Source organism: Salmo trutta, unplaced genomic scaffold (assembly GCF_901001165.1).
Source record: "Salmo trutta unplaced genomic scaffold, fSalTru1.1, whole genome shotgun sequence".
NCBI lineage: Eukaryota > Metazoa > Chordata > Actinopteri > Salmoniformes > Salmonidae > Salmo > Salmo trutta.
The window spans coordinates 7,111,152-7,136,996 of record NW_021822911.1 but is presented as its reverse complement, the minus strand read 5'-3'; the positions used below and the strand labels follow the sequence as shown (position 1 = coordinate 7,136,996).

General features: G+C 41.5%; 1 protein-coding gene across 1 annotated transcript; it reads left to right on the top strand.

The window, feature by feature from the left end:
- Positions 1–1,705: 1,705 nt before the first annotated feature.
- Positions 1,706–24,605, top strand: LOC115186440 (zinc finger protein 883-like). The gene is made up of 4 exons (XM_029746068.1): positions 1,706–1,723; positions 4,548–5,419; positions 19,387–20,568; positions 24,584–24,605. The coding sequence occupies exons 1-4, from the start codon at positions 1,706–1,708 to the stop codon at positions 24,603–24,605; spliced, it is 2,094 nt and encodes a 697-aa protein (XP_029601928.1).
- The last annotated feature ends 1,240 nt before the right edge of the window (positions 24,606–25,845 follow it).

The following is a 25,845-nucleotide window of genomic DNA, read 5'->3' as shown; positions in this document are numbered from 1 at the left end:
AGGGCATTTGACACCATTAAATGTTTCCTCTCCCTTCTCTGGCCCTGTCCTTCAGAACCCATTTGGATATATTTCAAAACATTTCCATCTTCCTGTATCCCCAGTTTAAAACTGAATTGAAAAGGTCCATCCAAATTAAATCCCAGAGGCCCTTTCCAGTTATCATTTTTAACCTGTGTCATTAGTTTAGTATAATACAAGACTATTGGTTTACCACTGTAGAACCTTCAAAAAGTTGATGTTGTCTTATCATCTTGTTAGTCAAGACGTAATTCAAACAGATTACAATGTCCAGAATACATAACTTTCCTGCTCAAATTTACTAGTGTAATCTAACTATAAAACCAAACAATAGTAATGCTTATTCATACCTTCATTTCAAACATCGCACTAGTTGCTTGTTTGCTTCCAACCGCAAATTATTTTATTCTTTTTTATTTTTACAATCTCAAGGTTCAATTTACTCATCATATCACATTGTATTGAAACCTTAGTTTTTCAATCAGACTTCAAGCATTTGTAAACTAATCCGTTATTCTGCACTCTGGTATATTCATACTAGTGCTTTTGACATCCCACCAAAATAGCCCAATCCAGATACTTTTACTCCTAAAACAGCCAACTATCACTAACTGCTTTCCCCCGTATCGCAGTCTCCAAGGACATTTCCGACAAAAGAAAATGAAAACCCCTTCTGGAAAAGAAAGTGTACATTTCGTTAGTATTCACAATGTTACCTTTTAATCAGCAAGCCAATAGTATTACTTATATACTGAACATCACAATTATAATTCCACTATCCTTACTCCAATCATTAAATGTTTGTTTCAATCCATCACCATGTTCATAAACTAACCAAAACATTTTAAAAGTTTTAATTTAAATTTGGCAATGCTGACGTTTAATAACCTCTTGGCGTTCCCCTAGGATAGGGGGCGCTAAAGCGATTTTTGAAAAAAATTCGTGCCCATTTTAAATGGCCTCCTACTCAAACTCAGAAGCTAGGATATGCATATAATTAATACCTGTGGATAGAAAACACCCTAAAGTTTCTAAAACAGTTTGAATGGTGTCTGTGAGTATAACAGAACTCATATGGCAGTCAAAACCCCGAGACAGATGGAAACAGGAAGTGGAATTCTGAATTGCGAACTCAACTTCATCACGTTGCCTATTAATCACACCGTGAGCTATGGTTCATTGAGCACTTCCTATTGCTTCCACTAGATGTCCCCAGTCTTTACAAAGTGGTTTGAGACTCCTACTGTGAAAACTGACAGAATGACACGCTGTGGAACGTGGTCACACGGAGAGGGCCATCACCATTATGACGCCGGCGCCCCTGGTTACCCTCCCCTTTCGAAATACAATGCAATCGTCCCCCTCGAATCTTATTGGCTCTCTTGTTGAAAAACGCCCTGAAGATTTATGTTATACAACGTTTGACATGTTTGAACGAACCTAAATGGGAAAAAAATGCATTTTCTCGAAATGGCTGTCCCGTGGCCGACGAAGCATTTGGATCAGCCTTCAGACGCGCTAACAAGAACAAGCTCTTGGAACATAAAGGAGTAATATTTTCGAACGAAAATACATTTGTTGTGGACCTGGGATTCCTGGAAGTGCTTTCTGATGAAGACAACCAAAGGTAAGGGATTATTGACAATAGTATACAAGACTAGATGTGATATGCGATTGTTCCAAGATGGCGCTGACCTGTACCGTTAGCCTATTTTTCAGAGTATCGCATCCCCTCAAGATAACCAGGTGGCGAATCGCATCTCTGCATGTCTGGCAGACATATCAGTGTGGATGACGGATCACCACCTCAAGCTGAACCTCGGCAAGACGGAGCTGCTCTTCCTCCCGGGGAAGGACTGCCCGTTCCATGATCTCGCCATCACGGTTGACAACTCCATTGTGTCCTCCTCCCAGAGTGCTAAGAACCTTGGCGTGACCCTGGACAACACCCTGTCGTTCTCCACTAACATCAAGGCGGTGACCCGATCCTATAGGTTCATGCTCTACAACATTCGCAGAGTACGACCCTGCCTCACACAGGAAGCGGCGCAGGTCCTAATCCAGGCACTTGTCATCTCCCGTCTGGATTACTGCAACTCGCTGTTGGCTGGGCTCCCTGCCTGTGCCATTAAACCCCTACAACTCATCCAGAACACCGCAGCCCGTCTGGTGTTCAACCTTCCCAAGTTCTCTCACGTCACCCCGCTCCTCCGCTCTCTCCACTGGCTTCCAGTTGAAGCTCGCATCCGCTACAAGACCATGCTGCTTGCCTACGGAGCTGTGAGGGGAACGGCACCTCCGTACCTTCAGGCTCTGATCAGGCCCTACACCCAAACAAGGGCACTGCGTTCATCCACCTCTGGCCTGCTCGCCTCCCTACCTCTGAGGAAGCACAGCTCCCGCTCAGCCCAGTCAAAACTGTTCGCTGCTGTGGCACCCCAATGGTGGAACAAGCTCCCTCACGACGCCAGGACAGCGGAGTCAATCACCACCTTCCGGAGACACCTGAAACCCCACCTCTTTAAGGAATACCTGGGATAGGATAAAGTAATCCTTCTAACCCCCCCCCCTAAAAGATTTAGATGCACTATTGTAAAGTGGTTGTTCCACTGGATATCATAAGGTGAATGCACCAATTTGTAAGTCGCTCTGGATAAGAGCGTCTGCTAAATGACTTAAATGTAAATGTATGTAAATGGGACATCCCTGTCTTGTGCCCATTTCTAAAGCAATTTCATCAGATAATGATTGTAAGTTGCTTTGGATATAAGTGTCTGTTAAATGGCATATATTATGATAAGTAAAGAAAATAAACCTGGCAAATGTCTCGCAGCTCTCAGAAAAGGAATACATGCTAAACCAGTTATGATTTTAAAAGATAGAAAAGCAGTAATTAGAAACAACAATGTGATTTAATTACAATTTTAAAAGCTTCTATGAACTTTTATATAAATAAGAATAAAACAACAGTTGAATGGATCCTATGCCTTCTTAGACTCAATAACTCTGAAACCACTATCAGCAAGAAAAAATATCTATACCAACAGTACTGCCGGGAATCGGAGTTGAGATTTGTTTCCCTTTTCCTCAAGTGACTGTCTGATCGGAATGATTTCTTTTTTTCTTCAGCCTAGAAGACAGGTCCTGGACGAATCACATGGACGGGACCTTGATCCCCCCCCCCCCCCCGCTCTCAGAATGTTGACTTTGTTCTGATAATTCCACATCTTAAGGGTATTACCAAGGGTATTTAGCGTTTTTCTGCTTAACGCCGGTTCAGTGGCATTGGGCATCTTTGACTATTGTTATCTACATTGCTCCAGATCCTCCGGTGATACAGCCACGCCAAGCTCCTCCAATATCAGCTTGATAATGGAACTGGAAAGGTCTCTTTTTTTTACCTCATTTTCCGGTAGGGACAATATTCTCATGTTTTGTCTCAATCTGTTTTCTAGCTGATCCAGCTCATCTTCTAAAGTTTGCACCTTTGTTTCCAGATGGGGTATTGTGATGTGATTATGGGCTATTGTGATGTCATTATGGGGTATTGTGATGCCAATTTTGTTGTCTTGTTTGTCCACGCACCCACCCTGCACATCTGACAGATTCCACTTTCCTTTCTAACAAATCCACCCTTTTAACAACAGATTGCTACAGTTTGTGTATTTTGGTGTTGTAGCATTGAGAGTATTTTAGCTATGCTTTCCTGGATATCCTTTAGCTGTTTGTTGCTCTCATTTGCATCCAAGTTGTTCTTTGTCTTTTCCTCTGAGGGAATCCATGGCTTGTTGGGTTCGAGTCTCAGCGTCGCTTTACTCACAGATTGGTTCACTGTTGTATGTAACTGACCTCTCACTCTCCCCCGGTTGCTTGGAGAAAGATTCATCTATCAGTTTTAAAGGCTTCGTTTAAACTATGTTGTCTGGCTTCTACATGTAATCACAGTTTTGATGTTCATGCGCCTCTTTACTGAACCAAGTTTATTTTTAAGGATGAAAGGTTTTAGGATGAAAATTTGTCTCAGGTTGAGGATCTGATTGTGATTTAAAACCTAACAGGAAGACAGTGTTATCAGTTTTGATCTCTCTGTTAAACTAAATACCCTCTTTGTCTTTGGCAGGAGAGAGACCAAACTCAGAGGAACCAGAGGCAGAGGTGTCCAAAACAGCAAGACGACACCACTGCTCCCAGTGTGGAAAAGTTTTTTCCCGTTTAGCATCCCTGAAAAGACATAAAAGAATACATACAGGAGAGAAGCCTACTACTGCTCCCAATGTGGAAAGAGTTTTACCTAGTTAGGAACCCTGAACATACATAAGAGAATACACTCTGGAGCGAAGCCTCACCAATGCACCAAGTGTGGAGAGGGTTTTTCCCATTTAAGGTTCCTAAAAATACACGAAAGAATACATACAGGAGAGAAGCCTTTCCACTGCTCCCACTGTGGAAAGTGTTATATCAAGTTAGGGAACCTAAAAGAGCATGAGAGGAAACACACAGGAGAAAAGCCTTTCCAATTTTCCCAGTGTGGAAAGAGTTTTACCTATTCACGGAACCTAAAAGGGCATGAGAGAATACACACAAGAGAGGAGAGGACTTACTACTACTGCTCTCAGTGTGGAAAGCGTTTTAGTTGGTTAAAGGATCTAAAACGGCATGAGAGAACACACACTGGAGAGACCCCTTACCAATGCTCTCAGTGTGGAAAGGCTTTCTCTCGTTTAGCGTCCCTGAAGATACACAAAAGAATACATACAGGAGAGAAGCCTTACCACTGCTCCCAATGTGGAAGGAGTTTTGCCCAGTTAGGAAGCCTGAAAGGGCATGAGAGAATACACACAAGAGAGGAGAGGACTTACTGCTCTCAGTGTGGAAAGCGTTTTATTTGGTTAAAGGACCTAAAACGGCATGAGAGAACACACACTGGAGAGACCCCTTACCAATTCTCTCAGTGTGGAAAGGCTTTCTCTCGTTTAGCGTCCCTGAAGATACACAAAAGAATACACTCTGGAGCGAAGCCTTACCATTGCGCCGAGTGTGGAACCGTTTTTCCTCATTTAGGTTCCTTGAAATTACATGAAAGAATACATACGGGAGAGAAGCCTTACCACTGCTCCCACTGCGGAAAGCGTTTTACCAGGTTAGGGCACCTAAAAGAACATGAGAGGACGCACACAGGAGAAAAACATTTCCAATGTTCCCAGTGTGGAAAGAGTTTTACCCATTCACAGACCCTCAAAGGGCATGAGAGAATACACACAAGACAGGAGAGGACTTACTATTACTGCTCCCAGTGTGGAAAGAGTTTTAGTTGTTTAAAGTACCTGAAAAGGCACGAGAGAACACACACTGGAGAGACCCCTTACCACTGCTCCCAGTGTGGAAAGAGTTTTACCCAGTTTGGGAGCCTGAACAAACATAAGAGAATACACTCTGGAGAGAAGCCCTAGCGGTATACAATAAAGACTGTATACCGGGGTATTTGGAAATAGCCACCACGGGATGGTTTTTCAATACATTATAATATTTGTAGCCACTTCAGTAAATACCTGTAGTCAACTTGTGCAATACATTAGGAGATAAAGCAGATGGCGATCTTCATTTCACCTGTAACATTATTTTACATTTTGAAGCTAACCGTAGTTCCCCAGAACAGTTGAACCAGTCATGTGTTTGTTTGTAAATAACAACAGAAAGCGAGAGCAGCTGAGTTCAGATGTGTATTGACCGGGGTCACGTTATATAATGAAAGTCATCAGTGTTTTTTTGGTTCAATAGCGTGATCACTTAAGTGTCACTAAAGCTTTACCTTCACAGAAAATACATTAGTGCAACACATTTGTCCAGAAAATAGCTTAATTTTCATCAGATGACAAACAGAAATTCAACGCTATTTGGCTGTCAGCCACACAAGTAAATGAGTTTACAATGAAAATCAAGGTCTTTTTTTTAAACGATGCATGGCCATCATCATATTTCTAAACTTTTTCTAATAGAAAGAATGTAGCCAGCTACCGTTCCTAATGTTTTGTTTTAAAGTGAATCTGTCATTTTAGCTGATAAAAGTAGTCTACAGGAGAACAGCACCAAGTAGCTCCACAAAGTCTGATGCAAAAATCACAATAACAAGCATCTTAGCTCTACAGGTACAAAACGCAGACAGATTTTTCTGACGAGTTTTACATATTTATCCTGCATGAAAAACTCATTATTCTGCATAAACGCCAAGTTTAACTTGCTAGTTATCTCAGTAGGTGGCTGAATTAGTAAGGAGATGGGGCATCATATAGTGTTAACTTTCTGCCCTGTTTGAAAAGGTCAAAGCACTTTGAATTAGTTATTTGTACAGCTGCCACTGCTATCTTGATCTTCTTGTGTTTTTTTTAAATGTCTGTACTCGGCCTGTCTGCTCATCCCTCCTCATCTCCAAGCGGAGCAGGCAGGCCTGTTGCCCTTGCGACTCCAGAATCCAAACAGACACAGCTTGTACACATGCTGCTCCAGAGCCAGTACTGTTGTATATGTGTGTGTGTATACACAGTGCATTCAGAAAGTATTCAAATTCCCTTTTCCACATGTTGTTACGTTACAGCATTATTCTAAAATGGATTAAGTCGTTTTTTAACTCCTCAATCTACACACAATACCCGATAATGACATCACAATACCCCATAATGACATCACAATAACCCACAATGACAAGGCAATAACAGGTTTTTAGATACTTTTGCAAATGTATTAAAAACTAAAAACAGAAACCTTATTTACATAAGTATTCAGACCCTTTACTATGAGACTTGAAATTGAGCTCAGTTGAATCCTGTTTCCATTGATCGTCCTTGAGATGTTTCTACAACTTGATTTGGAGTCCACTTGTTTTAAATTCAATTGATTGGACATGATTTGGAAAGGCACACACCTGTCTATATAAGGTCCCACAGTTGACAGTGCATGTCCGAGCAAAAACCAAGCCATGAAGTCGAAGGAATTATCCGTAGGTTTCCAAGACAGGATCTGGGGAAGGGTACCAAAACATTTCTGCAGCATTGATGGTCCCCAAGAACACGGTGGCCTCCATCATTCTTAAATGGAAGAAGTTTGGATCCACCAAGACTCTTCCTAGAGCTGGTCGTCTGGCCAAACTGAGCAATCGGGGGAGAAGGGCCTTGGTCTGGGAGGTGACCAAGAAGTCACCTCCCTGAGTTCCTCTGTGTAGATAGGAGAACCTTCCAGAAGGGCAAACCAATCAGGCCTTTATGGTAGAGTGGCCAGATGGAAGCCACTCCTTAGTAAAAGGCACATGACAGCCCGCTTGGAGTTTGCCAAAAGGCACCTAAAGGACTCTGACCATGAGAAACATGGTCTGGTCTGATGGAACCAAGGTTAAACTCTTTGGCCTGAATGCCAAGCGTAACGTCTAGAGGAAACCAGGCACCATCCCTACGGTGAAGCATGGTGGTGGCAGCATCATGCTGTGGGGATGTTTTTCAGAGGCAGGGACTGGGAGACTTGTCAAGATCGAGGGAAAGATGAACGGAGCAAAGTATAGAGAGATCATTGATGAAAACCTGCTCCAGAGTGCTCAGGACCTCAGACTGGGGCGAAGGTTCCCCTTCAACAGGACAATGATCCTAAACGCAGAGCCAAGACAATGCAGGAGTGGCTTCGGGACAAGTCTCAATGTCCTTGAGTGGCCTAGCCAGAGCCTGGACTGAAACCTGATCGAACATCTCTGGAGAGACCTTAAAATAGCTGTGCAGCAAAGCTCCCCATCCAACCTGACAGAGCTTGAGAGGATCTGCAGAGAAGAATGGGAGAAACTCCCCAAATACAGGTGTGCCAAGCTTGTTGTGTCATACCCAAGAAGACTGGAGGGTGTAGTTGCTGCCAAATGTGCTTAAACAAAGTAATGAGTAAAGGGTCTGAATACTTCTGTAAATGTCATATTTCCATTTTTTTTATTTTTATACATTTGCAAAAATTTCTAAAAGCCAGTTTTTGCTTTTTCATTATGGGGTATTGTGTGTAGATTGAAGAGGAAAAAAACAATTTTAATCAATTTTAGAATAACGTAACAAAATGTGTAAAAAGTCAAGGGGTCTGAATACTTTCCGAAGGCATTGTATGGTAATGAGCATTTCTGGAGTCTAAACTTGAAACCTCTTGAATTTAGTCGTTTTGTTTCATTTAGATAATTAGTTTTCATCAAGCTAAATTAATATGAAAATGTGATTACGTTGTTGACATGAAACATTCACTACATCCTGACTGTTCCCATATTAAAACATTCACTACATCATGACTGTTCCCATCAGTATTATTAAAACATTCACTACATCATGACTGTTCCCATCAGTATTATTAAAACATTCACTACATCATGGCTGTTCCCATATTAAAACATTCACTACATCATGACTGTTCCCATATTAAAACATTCACTACATCATGACTGTTCCCATATTAAAACATTCACTACATCACTGTTCCCATCAGTATTATTAAAACATTCACTACATCATGACTGTTCCCATATTAAAACATTCACTACATCATGACTGTTCCCATATTAAAACATTCACTACATCATGACTGTTCCCATATTAAAACATTCACTACTTCATGACTGTTCCCATATTAAAACATTCACTACATCCTGACTGTTCCCATATTAAAACATTCACTACATCATGACTGTTCCCATATTAAAACATTCACTACATCCTGACTGTTCCCATATTAAAACATTCACTACATCATGACTGTTCCCATATTAAAACATTCACTACATCATGGCTGTTCCCATATTAAAACATTCACTACATCATGACTGTTCCCATCAGTATTATTAAAACATTCACTACATCCTGACTGTTCCCATATTAAAACATTCACTACATCATGACTGTTCCCATATTAAAACATTCACTACATCATGACTGTTCCCATATTAAAACATTCACTACATCATTACTGATCCCATCAGTATTATTAAAACATTCACTACATCATGACTGTTCCCATATTAAAACATTCACTACATCATGACTGTTCCCATATTAAAACACTCACTACATCATGACTGTTCCCATCAGTATTATTAAAACATTCACTACATCATGACTGTTCCCATATTAAAACATTCACTACATCATGACTGTTCCCATATTAAAACATTCACTACATCATGACTGTTCCCATATTAAAACATTCACTACATCATGACTGGTCCCATATTAAAACATTCACTACATCATGGCTGTTCCCATCTTAAAACATTCACTACATCATGACTGTTCCCATCAGTATTATTAAAACATTCACTACATCATGACTGTTCCCATCAGTATTATTAAAACATTCACTACATCATGACTGTTCCCATCAGTATTATTAAAACATTCACTACATCATGGCTGTTCCCATCAGTATTATTAAAACATTCACTGCATCATGACTGTTCCCATCAGTATAATTAAAACATTCACTACATCATGACTGTTCCCATATTAAAGCATTCACTACATCATGGCTGTTCCCATCAGTATTATTAAAACATTCACTACATCATGACTGTTATGTGATTTTCTTTCAAGAACAAGGACATTTCTAAGTGACCCCAAACTTTTGAACGGTAGTTTACATCTACATGATGTATTGTTAGTCCATGTAGGAGCAGTATAGACCTAGTCTGTTCATTATATATATCTACATGATGTATTGTTACACCATGTAGCAGCAGTATAGACCTAGTCTGTTCATTATATACATCTACATGATGTATTGTTAGTCCATGTAGGAGCAGTATGGACCTAGTCTGTTCATTATATACATCTACATGATGTATTGTTACACCAAGTAGGAGCAGTATGGACCTAGTCTGTTCATTATATACATCTACATGATGTATTGTTAGTCCATGTAGGAGCAGTATAGACCTAGTCTGTTCATTATATACATCTACATGATGTATTGTTACACCATGTAGGAGCAGTATAGACCTAGTCTGTTCATTATATACATCTACATGATGTATTGTTACACCATGTAGGAGCAGTATAGACCTACAGTAGCTGGCTACTTATTTATATGTTGTTTGACTGAATGAAACTGCCTTAAATGTGCTGTAGTAAACATTTTTTATTCTCACTAATCAATCACCACATTCCTGTCTTTGTATGTCTCAATAGTATTATTCAATTAAATCCATGTAAAATAGTCTTTGTCTGAAAATAAAATGTGATCCTCAACTGCGTTTCCCTCCAGTCAGCAGACGGCGATGTGCGTCTTTCAGGCGATGATGCAGCGTGACGTATAATCTAGTGGACGGTTCTTCATAAACAGCTCGTCAACCACCTCGGTAGCTTGCTAGCCAACATAGCCGAAAGATTCAAGCTATTTATACGCTTTCGGTCTATATTAGCTACTGTGTTTTAGACACACTTCTGTCGTATCTACTTGTTAACGTATTTAATTTAATATTACGTTATTTTTTATTAGTCAGCTATAGTAGCTGGCTGGTTAAGTTAGCATTAGCCTAGTCGCTAATGATAGCTAGCTAGCTAACATCCCCGACCATGAGCTCCCTAAACTACTCCCCTCCTGTTAAAGAAGAGGAGGTCTGCTGGACGGAGAAAGAAGCTCTGGGGCTGAACATTGTCGTGAAAGAGGAGAAGGAAGAGGAGGATGTTACAGTAAAACAAGAAGTAGAGGGTGAGGCTGTTACAGTGAAAGAAGAAGAGAAAGACGTTTCAGTTAAACAAGAGGAAGAAGAGGATGATGCTGTTTTTGGAGTGAAGAAGGAAGGAGAGATTACTGTCACATTGAAAGATGAAGAGGAGGAGATAGGAGATCTGATTAACACCAGTAAGTACCGCCTTCAATTAGTTTTTAACTTTGGATATTCTGAGTTGGCTCGTCAATACCTCTTCAACGGAGGGTCCTGGGATGATGACTGATATGTCTAGAATCAGACGACGTAGAGAACAAGCTACCCCTTGTTTTCTCCGTTCCGTTTCCAAAAAGTGACTTAACATATATATTTGAGGAGGGTCTATCTGCTGACCGCAGACTGGGGGGCCACGGCATGTAGTGATTTTAATGTAGTGATGTTTTACTACACACCGTGACCCCCAATAGAGCCATGTGAGAGTTGGGTTGGCTACACCAAACATTATGGATATACTGACAAGATGTCTCTCCGCCCTAACAAGGGGAGTCGTTGTCCACAAAGCTGCACTGTGGGTTGTCTATCTCCCACCTATCCTGTCTTTGGATTGGTGGATACATGTTATTATTGTAATCTATTGTTTATATTCTATGAGGGTTGTTGACGTCAACCGCCTGTATTCAATGGAGAGAGATGCTAAGATACTAGCATGAATATGCATAGCGATCTGGAGACAAATCCTATAGTGTTTTTATCAAAGTTGTCGGTATGTCACGTGTCCACATAACAACTTAATCATTACGAAACTTCTGTTGGATCAAGTAAACCTCACGTAGCAAATAAGCCATTCATTCTGTTGTTAACCAAATTCAACACTTTCCACATTGGGTTGATAATTGTTTCCACTTGTATACAACCTACTGTAGTCTACTGGCATGACCTAGAGAGTTACAAGCTACTGTAGCCTACTGGCATGACCTAGAGAGATACAACCTACTGTAGCCTACTGGCATGACCTAGAGAGATACAACCTACTGTAACCTACTGGCATGACCTAGAGAGGTCCAACCTACTGTAACCTACTGGCATGACCTAGAGAGGTACAACCTACTGTAACCTACTGGCATGACCTAGAGAGTTACAACCTACTGTAGCCTACTGGCATGACCTAGAGAGTTACAACCTACTGTAACCTACTGGCATGACCTAGAGAGATACAACCTACTGTAACCTACTGGCATGACCTAGAGAGTTACAACCTACTGTAGCCTACTGGCATGACCTAGAGAGTTACAACCTACTGTAAGCTACTGGCATGACCTAGAGAGTTACAACCTACTGTAACCTACTGGCATGACCTAGAGAGATACAACCTACTGGCATGACCTAGAGAGTTACAACCTACTGGCATGACCTAGAGAGATACAACCTACTGTAACTTACTGGCATGACCTAGAGAGTTACAACCTACTGTAACCTACTGGCATGACCTAGAGAGATACAACCTACTGTAACCTACTGGCATGACCTAGAGAGTTACAACCTACTGTAACCTACTGGCATGACCTAGAGAGTTACAACCTACTGTAGCCTACTGGCATGACCTAGAGAGTTACAACCTACTGGCATGACCTAGAGAGATACAACCTACTGTAACCTACTGGCATGACCTAGAGAGTTACAACCTACTGTAACCTACTGGCATGACCTAGAGAGATACAACCTACTGGAACCTACTTGCATGTCCTAGAGAGATACAACCTGCTGTAACCTACTGGCATGACCTAGAGAGATACAACCTACTGGCATGACCTAGAGAGATACAAACTACTGTAACCTACTGGCATGACCTAGAGAGATACAACCTACTGTAACCCACTGGCATGACCTAGAGAGATACAACCTACTGTAACCTACTGGCATGACCTAGAGAGATACAACCTACTGTAACCTACTGGCATGACCTAGAGAGTTACAACCTACTGTAACCTACTGGCATGACCTAGAGAGTTACAACCTACTGTAACCTACTGGCATGACCTAGAGAGATACAACCTACTGTAACCTACTGGCATGACCTAGAGAGTTACAACCTACTGTAACCTACTGGCATGACCTAGAGAGTTACAACCTACTGGAACCTACTTGCATGTCCTAGAGAGATACAACCTACTGTAACCTACTGGCATGACCTAGAGAGTTACAACCTACTGGCATGACCTAGAGAGATACAAACTACTGTAGCCTACTGGCATGACCTAGAGAGATACAACCTACTGTAACCTACTGGCATGACCTAGAGAGGTCCAACCTACTGTAACCTACTGGCATGACCTAGAGAGGTACAACCTACTGTAACCTACTGGCATGACCTAGAGAGTTACAACCTACTGTAGCCTACTGGCATGACCTAGAGAGTTACAACCTACTGTAACCTACTGGCATGACCTAGAGAGATACAACCTACTGTAACCTACTGGCATGACCTAGAGAGTTACAACCTACTGTAGCCTACTGGCATGACCTAGAGAGTTACAACCTACTGTAAGCTACTGGCATGACCTAGAGAGTTACAACCTACTGTAACCTACTGGCATGACCTAGAGAGATACAACCTACTGGCATGACCTAGAGAGTTACAACCTACTGGCATGACCTAGAGAGATACAACCTACTGTAACTTACTGGCATGACCTAGAGAGTTACAACCTACTGTAACCTACTGGCATGAGCTAGAGAGATACAACCTACTGTAACCTACTGGCATGACCTAGAGAGTTACAACCTACTGTAACCTACTGGCATGACCTAGAGAGTTACAATCTACTGTAGCCTACTGGCATGACCTAGAGAGTTACAACCTACTGTAACCTACTGGCATGACCTAGAGAGATACAACCTACTGTAACCTACTGGCATGACCTAGAGAGTTACAACCTACTGTAACCTACTGGCATGACCTAGAGAGATACAACCTACTGGAACCTACTTGCATGTCCTAGAGAGATACAACCTGCTGTAACCTACTGGCATGACCTAGAGAGATACAACCTACTGGCATGACCTAGAGAGATACAACCTACTGGCATGACCTAGAGAGATACAAACTACTGTAACCTACTGGCATGACCTAGAGAGATACAACCTACTGGCATGACCTAGAGAGATACAAACTACTGTAACCTACTGGCATGACCTAGAGAGATACAAACTACTGTAACCTACTGGCATGACCTAGAGAGATACAACCTACTGTAACCCACTGGCATGACCTAGAGAGATACAACCTACTGTAGCCTACTGGCATGACCTAGAGAGATACAACCTACTGTAACCTACTGGCATGACCTAGAGAGTTACAACCTACTGTAACCTACTGGCATGACCTAGAGAGTTACAACCTACTGTAGCCTACTGGCATGACCTAGAGAGTTACAACCTACTGTAACCTACTGGCATGACCTAGAGAGATACAACCTACTGTAACCTACTGTCATGACCTAGAGAGTTACAACCTACTGTAACCTACTGGCATGACCTAGAGAGATACAACCTACTGGAACCTACTTGCATGACCTAGAGAGATACAAACTACTGTAACCTACTGGCATGACCTAGAGAGATACAAACTACTGTAACCTACTGGCATGACCTAGAGAGATACAACCTACTGGCATGACCTAGAGAGATACAAACTACTGTAACCCACTGGCATGACCTAGAGAGATACAACCTACTGTAACCCACTGGCATGACCTAGAGAGATACAACCTACTGTAGCCTACTGGCATGACCTAGAGAGATACAACCTACTGTAACCTACTGGCATGACCTAGAGAGTTACAACCTACTGTAACCTACTGGCATGACCTAGAGAGTTACAACCTACTGTAGCCTACTGGCATGACCTAGAGAGTTACAACCTACTGTAACCTACTGGCATGACCTAGAGAGATACAACCTACTGTAACCTACTGTCATGACCTAGAGAGTTACAACCTACTGTAACCTACTGGCATGACCTAGAGAGATACAACCTACTGGAACCTACTTGCATGTCCTAGAGAGATACAACCTACTGTAACCTACTGGCATGACCTAGAGAGTTACAACCTACTGGCATGACCTAGAGAGATACAAACTACTGTAACCTACTGGCATGACCTAGAGAGATACAACCTACTGGCATGACCTAGAGAGATACAAACTACTGTAACCTACTGGCATGACCTAGAGAGATACAACCTACTGTAACCCACTGGCATGACCTAGAGAGATACAACCTACTGTAACCTACTGGCATGACCTAGAGAGATACAACCTACTGTAGCCTACTGGCATGACCTAGAGAGTTACAACCTGCTGTAACCTACTGGCATGACCTAGAGAGGTACAACCTACTGTAACCTACTGGCATGACCTAGAGAGATACAACCTACTGTAACCTACTGGCATGACCTAGAGAGATACAACCTACTGTAGCCTACTGGCATGACCTAGAGAGTTACAACCTACTGTAACCTACTGGCATGACCTAGAGAGTTACAACCTACTGTAGCCTAGATATATATATATACACAAGCATTTCTAAACTTTTATTCTCACTTTTATGAGGTATTGTCTGAAAATTGATAATTGAAAAAAAAAATCTATTTTATAATAACCAAATGTGTGAAAAGGGAAGGGGTCTGAATGCATGTATGTTGTATGTTCTAGGGCAGATTTTTTTTTTTAAATAGTATTTTCTTTCCACCAATTGATTGGTTGAAATGTTATGACGTGTATTTGTTCATATAGACACACCCCGTGTGTTTAATAAAATCAACTGTATGTGCGGAACTTGAACTGAACTGATGCATCAAGCGTTTGATTAAATAATTAACACACACAAATGACTTGAGGAAGCCAGAGGTCAATATAACCAGAAGAAAATAACCAATTCCCCACCTGCTGCTGGCCTTCGTCAATTCTGACGTTATGCTCCTGGAGTTTCCGGTAAAATAGGCAAACTTTTTCCATTTCCGTTTGAAGTGCCAATTTATCTTACCATTTCTACCGATCTGCGTGCCAGTTATGAACGAGTTACAACACCTGTTTGGCTCCGCCACTTCCTGGGTCAGGAAAGTGAGGTATTAAATTTAAGGATTAAATCATTTAAGGAATATATCCGAGTCTCACGCTCATCACCTGTGGAATGCGGGGCTTCCAGCGAGGTGTGGATTTAATAGTATGTTGTACCTAGTTTCCCTCCTTCAGGGAACAGTAATTATAGTCACAAATCAAATCAAATTTTTTTCTTACATCAGCTGATATCACAAAGTGCTGTACAGAAACCCAGCCTAAAACCTCAAACAGCAAGCAATGCAGGTGTAGAAGCACGGTGGCTAGCAAAAACTCCTGAGAAAGGCCAAAACCTAGGAAGAAACCTAGAGAGGAACCAGGCTATGAGGGGTGGCCAGTCCTCTTCTGGCTGTGCCGGGTGGAGATTATAACAGCACATGGCCTAGATGTTCAAATGTTCATAAATGACCAGCATTGTCAAATAATAGTAATCATAGTAGTTGTCGAGGGTGCAACAAGTCAGTAACACAAGAGTAAGTGTCAGTTGGCTTTTCATAGCCGATCATTGAGAGTATCTCTACCGCTCCTGCTCTCTAGAGAGTTGAAAACAGCAGGTCTGGGACAGGTAGCACGTCCGGTGAATAGGTCAGGGTTCCAGCAGGTCTGGGACAACAGGTCTGGGACAGGTAGCACGTCCGGTGAACAGGTCAGGGTTCCATAGCTGCAGGCAGAATAGTTTGAACTGGAGCAGCAGCACGGCCAGGTGAACTGGGGACAGCAAGGAGTCATCAAGCCAGGTAGTCCTGAGGCATGGTCCTAGGGCTCAGGTCCTCCGAGAGAGAGAAAGAGAGAATTAGAGAGAGCATATTTAAATTCACACAGGACACCGGAAAAGACAAGAGAAATACTCCAGATGTGACAGACTGACCCTAGCCCCCCGACACATAAACTACTGCAGCATAAATACTGGAGGCTGAGACAGGAGGGGTCAGGAGACACTGTGGCCCCATCTGATGAAACCCCCGGACAGGGCCAAACAGGTAGGATATTACCCCACCCACTTTGCCAAAGCTCAGCCTCCACACCACTGGAGGGAAAATCTCCAACCACCAACATACCATCCCGGGACAAGGCCGAGTATAGCCCACAAAGATCTCCGCCATGGCACAGCCCAAGGGGGGGCGCCAACCCAGACAGGAAGACCACGTCAGTGACTCAACCCACTCAAGTGACGCACCCCTCCCATGAACGGCATGGAAGAACACCAGTAAGCCAGTGGATTTAATAGTATGTTGTACCTAGTTTCCCTCCTTCAGGGAACAGTAGTTATAGTCATAACGTTAATCTTGTCATATGATGAACTTTAACTTAAATACTGGATCTTGCTGTGGGACAGTTTTTTTGTATTCAGATCTCTGAAATGCTCTCTAACTACGTAACATTTAGTGTCTTCTTATGTTACGTTGGGAAAACAGTTTTCATGGGCACAGAAATCCTAAATCATTTCAGTTTACTAAATCCAATGGTTCTAACCGAGAGTCACCTTAACTTTATTGACAACACCCAAATGGATACTGTCATTAACGCTGTTCTTCAATAATTACACATAATACTTAATACTGTAGCTGTTTAGTTACAGTCACATGTTCAACTATCATCAGCTGATCCAGGAAATCATTTTCTGAATGACAGTCAAATGACAAACATCACAACATGCAACAACAACCAAAGTGCTTCTTCATCCATTACTCTGGTAAAGACAGTTATGCCGTGCTCCACGTTGGATCCAACATCCCAAATAAATAGATATTTATGTGTTATTGTCTACTTGATTTACAGTAGGGTCTCGTTAGTCTGTTTGCACACAGAGATCCTTACCTCATAATGTGTAGAGAACTGTTCTTTGATGGAAAGGCTATTGTACAACACACAGAGCTATTTTCCTTTATTCAGGACATTTAGAATGACAACACATTACAGAGTAGCCTAGTGGGATTATTCACAAAATTATCTGGTGATCAGGTTATGAATTGTCATGACAAAGACATTTTAGTCTCCTTGTTTCACCTGAAATATTAAATGATTTATAGTCCTAGGTCTATGTTGTTGTTAGGTGAAGTTATGGGTCCTACAGTAGGTCTATGTTATTGTTAGTTGAGATTATAGACCATTTTGGCATACACTTAGTGGACAAAACCTCATTGTCAGGCTGATGTCAGGCTGATGGAAAACTAGCTAATGAGCATTTTACTGGTTGAAGTCGTTTTTAAATATAAAGTAGTACATTTGACAATAACACAAACATATTAAATCAGGGCATTCAAACGAGCCTTATAATCCAAAGTAGTGTGAAATGATGATAATAATAATCATAATCAACCTGTAAATGGAGGCTTTATTTGCTGTCAGCCTATGAGAACTCCCCTGAGTTTCCCCCACGGTGGTGAATTAGTGAATAGACACAGAGCTTAATGTGAGTTTCCTTGAGTAGCACTCCTGATCTAGTGCTGTAATATTCAGAATACATTGTGAAAACTAATCTTTGCTCACCATTTTTTTTAAATATATATATTTTTTTTTTGCCCCTTTTTTCTCCCCAATTGGTACTTACAGCCTTGTCTCATCGCTGCAACTCCCATACGGACTCTGGAGAGGCGAAGGTCGAGAGCCATGCGACCTCCGAAACACAACCCAACCTAGCCGCGATGCTTCTTGACACAATGCCCATCCAACCCGGAAGCCAGCAGCACCAATGTGTCGGAGGAAACACCGTACACCTGGTGACCTGGTCAGCGTGCACAGCGCCTGGCCCGCCACATGAGTCGCTAGTGCGCGATGAGACAAGAATATTCCTGCCGGCCAAACCCTCCCCTAACCCGGACGACGGTGGGCCAATTGTGCGTTGCCCCATGGGCCTCCCGGTCGCGGCCGGCTGCAACAGAGCTTGGACTCGAACCCAGAATCTCTAATGGCACAGCTTAGGCCACTTGCTCACCATTTTTGCTCCAGGCAGATATGCTACATCCATAACTAGCGGTTTCTGCATTAGCAGGGAGGTGTTTCTGCAATCAAATTGTGTGTGCATCGCCCTTGTCGCAATTTTAGCAAACACAGAAAGGTGCCTATATTTGAGAACAAAAGTCGCCTAGCACACTGCTTAGGAGTTCAACACATTTGACTTATTTCTAGTTACTACTAATGTGAAAACAAGACTAAATATGACTATTGTTGCTCACTTGACTGTCTTAAGACAATTGTCAAGTAATTTTAACATTCATTACAGACGTCAATTTTTGTACAGTATCATGGCTACGCTGTTGGCATCACCTTTTTCAGTGGATTTCTGCTGTTGTGAGCCTTTAACTATCTGTCTGACTTGTTCACACAGGAGAGAGACGTGACTATCATGGATCCTCTGGGGAGCCTCAACATCATGATGCTGAAGAGGCAGAGAAGAGTCTGTCCAGATTCTATCACCTCAAGAAACACCAGCAGAGACCCACAGGGAAGAAATCTATCTGCTGCTCTGACTGTGGAAAACATTGCAAATCTTCATCAGAACTTAAAATACACCAGCGAGTACACACAAGAGAGAAATCTCACCACTGTTTTGATTGTGGGAAGAGTTACTTAAGATTAAAAGCACTAAAAGTACACCTGAGAATTCACACTGGAGAGAAACCTTATAGCTGTGATCAATGTGGGAGGAGTTTTACTACATCTTTCTCTCTGACTCTACACCAGAGAATACACACAGGAGAGAAATCTCACCACTGTTTTGATTGTGGGAAGAGTTACTTAAGTTTAACAGCACTAAAAGTACACCTGAGAATTCACACTGGAGAGAAACCGTACAGCTGTACTCAATGTGGGAAGAGTTTTACTCAGTCAAGCAACCTGTTATCACACCAGAGAACACACACAGGAGAGAAACGTTATAGCTGTGATCAATGTGGGAAGACTTATATTTCATCTTGCCATCTGACTAGACACCAGCGAGTACACACAGGAGAGAAACCTTATAGCTGTAATCAATGTGGGAAGAGTTTTACTCGGCCAGACAGCCTGATATTACACCAGAGAACACACACAGGAGAGAAACAATATAGCTGTGATCAATGTGGGAAGAGTTTTGCTGCATCTGGCTTTCTGACTCAACACCAGAAAACACACACAGGAGAGAAATCTTTCCACTGTTCAGATTGTGGAAAAATATTCTCAACTTTACAGAATATGAAGAAGCACCAGAAAACACACACAGGAGAGAAACCTTATAGCTGTAATCAATGTGGGAAGAGTTTTACTCGGTCAGACGGCCTGATATTACACCAGAGAACACACACAGGAGAGAAACCGTACAGCTGTACTCAATGTGGGAAGAGTTTTACTCAGTCAAGCAACCTGTTATCACACCAGAGAACACACACAGGAGAGAAACCTTATAGCTGTAACCAATGTGGGAATAGTTTTTCTACATCTAGCTATCTCACTAAACACCAGAGAACTCATACAGGAGAGAAACCATATAGCTGTACTCAATGTGTGAAGAGTTTTTCTACGTCTAGCTATCTCACTATACACCAGAGAACACACACAGGAGAGAAACCATATAGCTGTACTCAATGTGGGAAGAGTTTTTCTACGTCTAGCTATCTCACTATACACCAGAGAACACACACAGGAGAGAAACAATATAGCTGTAGTCAATGTGGGACAGGATTTTCTTGGCTAACCAGCCTAGTATCACATCAGAGAACACACACAGGAGAGAAATCTCCTAGCTGTGATCAATGTGGGAAGAGAGACTCTGATAAAAGATCTCTGATTAAACATCAGAAAATACATGAAGGAGTTGTTTCATGATATCAATGAATTAATGTCACAATGTAGAATGTTTAAACATTGTAGTAGGAGTATTTTAATGATGTCACAATGTAGAACCCTAAACGTTTGTCCCCTGTTCTATTGATTTCAACATGATATGGATATTAGCCTCAGGGGGAAAATCCAGGCTCTGAAATGGAAGAGTTACTATTTATGAGATTTAACAAAAAGTGACTAACAAAAAAAGAGTTGTTACACTTACCATGTTGGTTACGCACTTGAATCAAAATGCAACACTTCAAAATGTAGCTAGCTGTTTTCTACAAGTTGTTCTCTAACCAGTGATGTACACATTATTCCCAGATTCCGTGTGCTTTTTGAGCTGTTCGTTTTAACAGGACGTGCAACTTCATCTCCCTCCTGTCACACAAATGATTTTAGCGATGAGTGATGACAAATAAGTGTTGTGTTCCTTTGTTTAGCGACCCCTAAATTTAAATGCATCACTCCAAAATGTAGCTGACTGTCTTCGGCAGGTTGTCCTCTAACCAGTGAGGTAAAATATATCTCCCATTTCTATGTGTTTGTTTAGTTGTTAGTTTCAACATCCCGTACAACCTGATTTCACCCCTAATCGATATCAGTGATTTATTGCTACTTGTCAAAACAACAGCGTTTTTGGTACTTGTGCTTAAAAAGTAATATGATTAATGTGGCAGATGTTTGTGTATATAGCACATGTTATGTTTAGGTTTTCAATTTATCACAAACTGTTTCTGCATATTGGTTATTGATTTGTACATGTTAAAACTGTGTTTTGACATTGGGGCTATCCCACCTAGAAAAATGTAATTGAAAATACTTTGAAAAAAGGACTATGCAACCAAATATTTATTTATGCAACCAACTGACAATTTTTGGTACAATTATATTGACATTGTTGCCCTGCTATTAGAATATCAGGGTTCATTCTCAGATGTGCCAACCCAAATGTACTAGAGCATGACATTGGGGACTGGGCCCCGATCCAACAACATGCCTATCTAGTGAACCCTGAGAAGAGAGAGAAGCTCGAAATCAGACATGTCCGTAGTAAGGACAACTTGGTTGCTGATTTTGGGCAGTTAAAAAGTTTTGTGTTTAGCCAGTGCGTTGCCATTGATTACAATTTATTTTGACTGGTTTTCCGTATTGGAGATGAGTTTTATCTCTTATTCTTTTCCGTATTTTTCGTTCCAAGGGGACCAGAGTTCTAGAAGCTAGTGGGGAAAAAAAAATATGAAAAATTTGTTCCAGAAGCTAGTGTGTTTTAGGAAGACTTGGTTTTTTTCTTGTTTTTTTTAAATTGTTGACAGCCAGTAGACACCATGTTTATATTAGTGAAGGTGAAGCATTGTTGTTGATTATAATGTGAAATGGAAGTTGTTTTCTGTTGATGGTGAGCAAACTTTTAAGGTGTTAGTCTTTGGTTTTTCCTTTTTATGTTTTGAGGTTGGACTTTAGCCCGTTAGCACGTCTAGCCCGTTAGCACGTCTAGCCCGTTAGCACGTCTAGCCCGTTAGCACGTCTAGCCCGTTAGCACGTCTAGCCCGTTAGCACGTCTAGCCCGTTAGCACGTCTAGCCCGTTAGCACGTCTAGCCCGTTAGCACGTAGGACGCACTGATTGGTGTCACCTCGTTAGTCAGTATGTGTTACACCTGTGCTGGCTTGTCCATCTCGTTAGTGGGAAGGTGTTTCACCTGAGCTGGTCCAGGTTCTATTTAAGAGTGTCTGGCCCAGTGCTCCAGTTGTCTTGATACATGTGGAGAGTCAACACCTTTAGTTGCTCCACCTTTTTGGTTTGTTTCCTGTCTTTAAGTTTGGTGTGGGTTTTTCTTTTGTTTGTCTTTTCTTGGGCAGATTTAGTGGGTCTCATGGTGGGTGTCTTTTATGTCCCAGTTGTTGTTACTAGTCAACTTTCAGTGGACACTGAGAACAAGATTATGTTATTATACTTTTATTGCATCAAATGGTTGTTTTATGCAACAGAATAGAGGGTTCTTAGAACTATTGTGTCTGTGTGTTCTACTGAGGATGGGCCTCTGGGAGAAAACACTGACAGGAGATTTACAATGTCTTTTGGGTGATTAAACCTAAAGAGACTGCATTCCAGAGCATGAGTTAATGTTTCTGTTCTATATGGTACCAGGGAGAGATGACCTCAGGGCCAGACCCTGGTCTCTACACAAAGAGTAGTGTTTTTACAGCAGATACTGTCTGCTGAGAATTCTAAGTATCTTTCATACAAATCTTAACCTTGTGACCCATTCTATACATCTGTTGTTCGTCATGTAGGTTGAAAGGGGTGTGTCTTGGCTATAAAAGACCATTGTACTTTTGTATTGTGGCTCTCAACGAATCATCTGGGGGTGATTCATCTCTTAATGAATCATCTGGGGGTGATTCATCTCTCAACGAATCATCTGGGGGTGATTCATCTCTCAATGAATCATCTGGGGGTGATTCATCTCTCAACGAATCATCTGGGGGTGATTCATCTCTCAATGAATCATCTGGGGGTGATTCATCTCTCAATGAATCATCTGGGGGTGATTCGTCGACCAGCCATCATTATCGTAGAACACTCAATTGATTCACTTTGTGTGTGTTGTATTGACCTGCTCCCTTATTATTAAGTGAATAAAGATTTAGTTTAAGAATAACTCTGACTTGTGTGATGTTTGTCTCTCCTCATTTGATTTGAAAGAAAATAACAACCACATTTGGCGATGGGGATGAGAATCCCTACCTGGGCTCGAACCAGGGACTCTGCACACATCAACAACAACAACCCTCAAAGCATCGTTACCCATTGCTCCACAAAAGCAGCGGCCCTTGCAGAGCAACTACTTCAAGGTCTCACGTCGCCGATTGAAACGCTATTAACACCCCACACTAGCTAGCCATTTCACATCGGTTATTTACTATATTTATTGAATAAACCTTTTTCCATAGAGTTAGAGTGAACCAAGGTGTCTGACTAGCTGTTGATGTTGAAGAAGCGTCTAGTCCACTAGATTATACGTCACAGTGGCAGAATCACCTGAAAGACGCACATCGCCATCTGCTGACTGGAGTTGGTATCGCAGTTGAGAAAATACTTTCAGACAAAAAGCTAAAAAACGACTGCCCCTAAAAACCAACGACTCCCTTTGAAAACGGGCGATGTGGCATCATAAACATTTATTATAGTGTTAAAATGTACTACAAAGTGTAGCTAAACAGAATAACTTTGGTCATACCCAGTCAGCACATGACGTCCAAGGACGTCGAATTATGGTCGATTTCAGGTCTGTCTGTTGTGGCCGCTATTTCACCCCAAATTGGTTTATATATGTATAACTATGTAAATGTCTCTCGGACAAGGTGACTTTTATCAATATACACTCTAAAAAGTAAAGGTTCCTGGAGTATCCTTTAGGGGTTCTTCAAATTGAAACTGTGGGGGAACCCCTAAAAGTTATTTGAAGAACCCCTTATCATGGTTCCTCAAAGAACCTTTTGGGGTTCATTTTTTTAACTCCCTGTCCACCCTCCCTCCATTATAAAAACATATTATAATAATAATAATAACAATATTGACAATATGGATTTAAATAATTCATTGTTTATTTAGTGGCACCACAAATATGAATTAATATTTACAAAACAATTTACCAAACAAAACACATTACAATATTGCAACAATAATAATGATGTAAAATAAAAACAACATTAAAAATGAATCATAGGTAAACTAACAATATTGTAGACTTGATGCTAAATACAGATTTTTCAGCTTTAGTGTGTATATCATATCCACTTAGTTATGTTAGGAAGTTCTCCATCTTTATGACCGGCCCTGGTAACTTCACCCCAACTTCTCTTATCCCCAGAACACAGGAACTTCACCCCAACTCCTCTGATCCCCAGAACACAGGAACTTAACAACATAAGTGTTCTTCTGACATTTTGGGGAAATTTTACAGAAAATATAAAATCCAGCCGTAGCAGAGCCCCAAGTCCCATGGGGACGTCCTCGAGGGTCTGGATGATCTCCCCATCAAAGGCCAGCGGGATTTGACTCTCATGGGGAAATTAATTTCCACCGATGTGCAGTAAAGGAGTGAAGAGCGGTGAAATCTGTGTCAACAAAAGTAAGAAAAGATTAATACACATACAATTAACAAAGAACATAACAAATGTTCAGCTGTAGTTTTATATAAGCATGAACACCTATGTTTATGAAGAAACAGATGATTGGTGCAGAGGCATACCTTGTCACGGACATTAAGTCCACTCGGGTCCTCATTGAAGAGGTTGGACAAGAGCAGAATCGCTGCTGTGGTCTCCAGTCCTAGTAAAGTAAAGCAATGATCTTACTACACTTGCTAATTTTATTACAAAATACATTAGAGAAAGGGAAGGAATAAGAGCTGTTGTTGGCTTTATGGAAACGATATACAATATATGGGAAAGAATATAGTTGAGGAAATAATCCAAACCTAGTTGTGCCTAGTTAGGACATAACGTTAGCTAGCTAGCTAACGGTACTGTACTGTAGCTCATACAAGGCCGACGGTCAAACCCGGCTTTCTAATATTTACGTTCATTAACTATAGTAACATTATGGAAGATATTCACAGAAAACCATCATTGTCTTCGTTATTCATTATTAGTATGTTATATTATTATAATAAATGATTTCGAGACATATTCAGAGCCAAACATCAACCCAACTTAACCTTTTTAACTGTTGTCGCATCCAAACTTGTCACCATCGTTTTCAGTTGTAATTGCGAAGTTCCCGGAAGAAGTCCAGCAACAACGGAGGTTCCTCGATGAACCCACCTTCTAACAAGTTCTTTGAAGAACCTTTTGGGGCTGTTTTTCATTGACCAAGAACCCTACGGTTCTTAGGGGATCTGAGAACAACTCCAGTTAAACCCTTCATTTTTAGAGTGTAGTCGGCTCTATTTACTCTCAGATTCAAACATGATGATTAGCATCAACGATCAAGTCAGCTGCTGCTGCTCCAATACAGTATGAGGTGAGACGGTGAACTGATGTTGAACCGGGCAGTCAGCTGCTGCTGCTCCAATACAGTATGAGGTGAGACGGTGAACTGATGTTGAACCGGGCAGTCAGCTGCTGCTGCTCCAATACAGTATGAGGTGAGACGGTGAACTGATGTTGAACCGGGCAGTCAGCTGCTGCTGCTCCAATACAGTATGAGGTGAGACGGTGAACT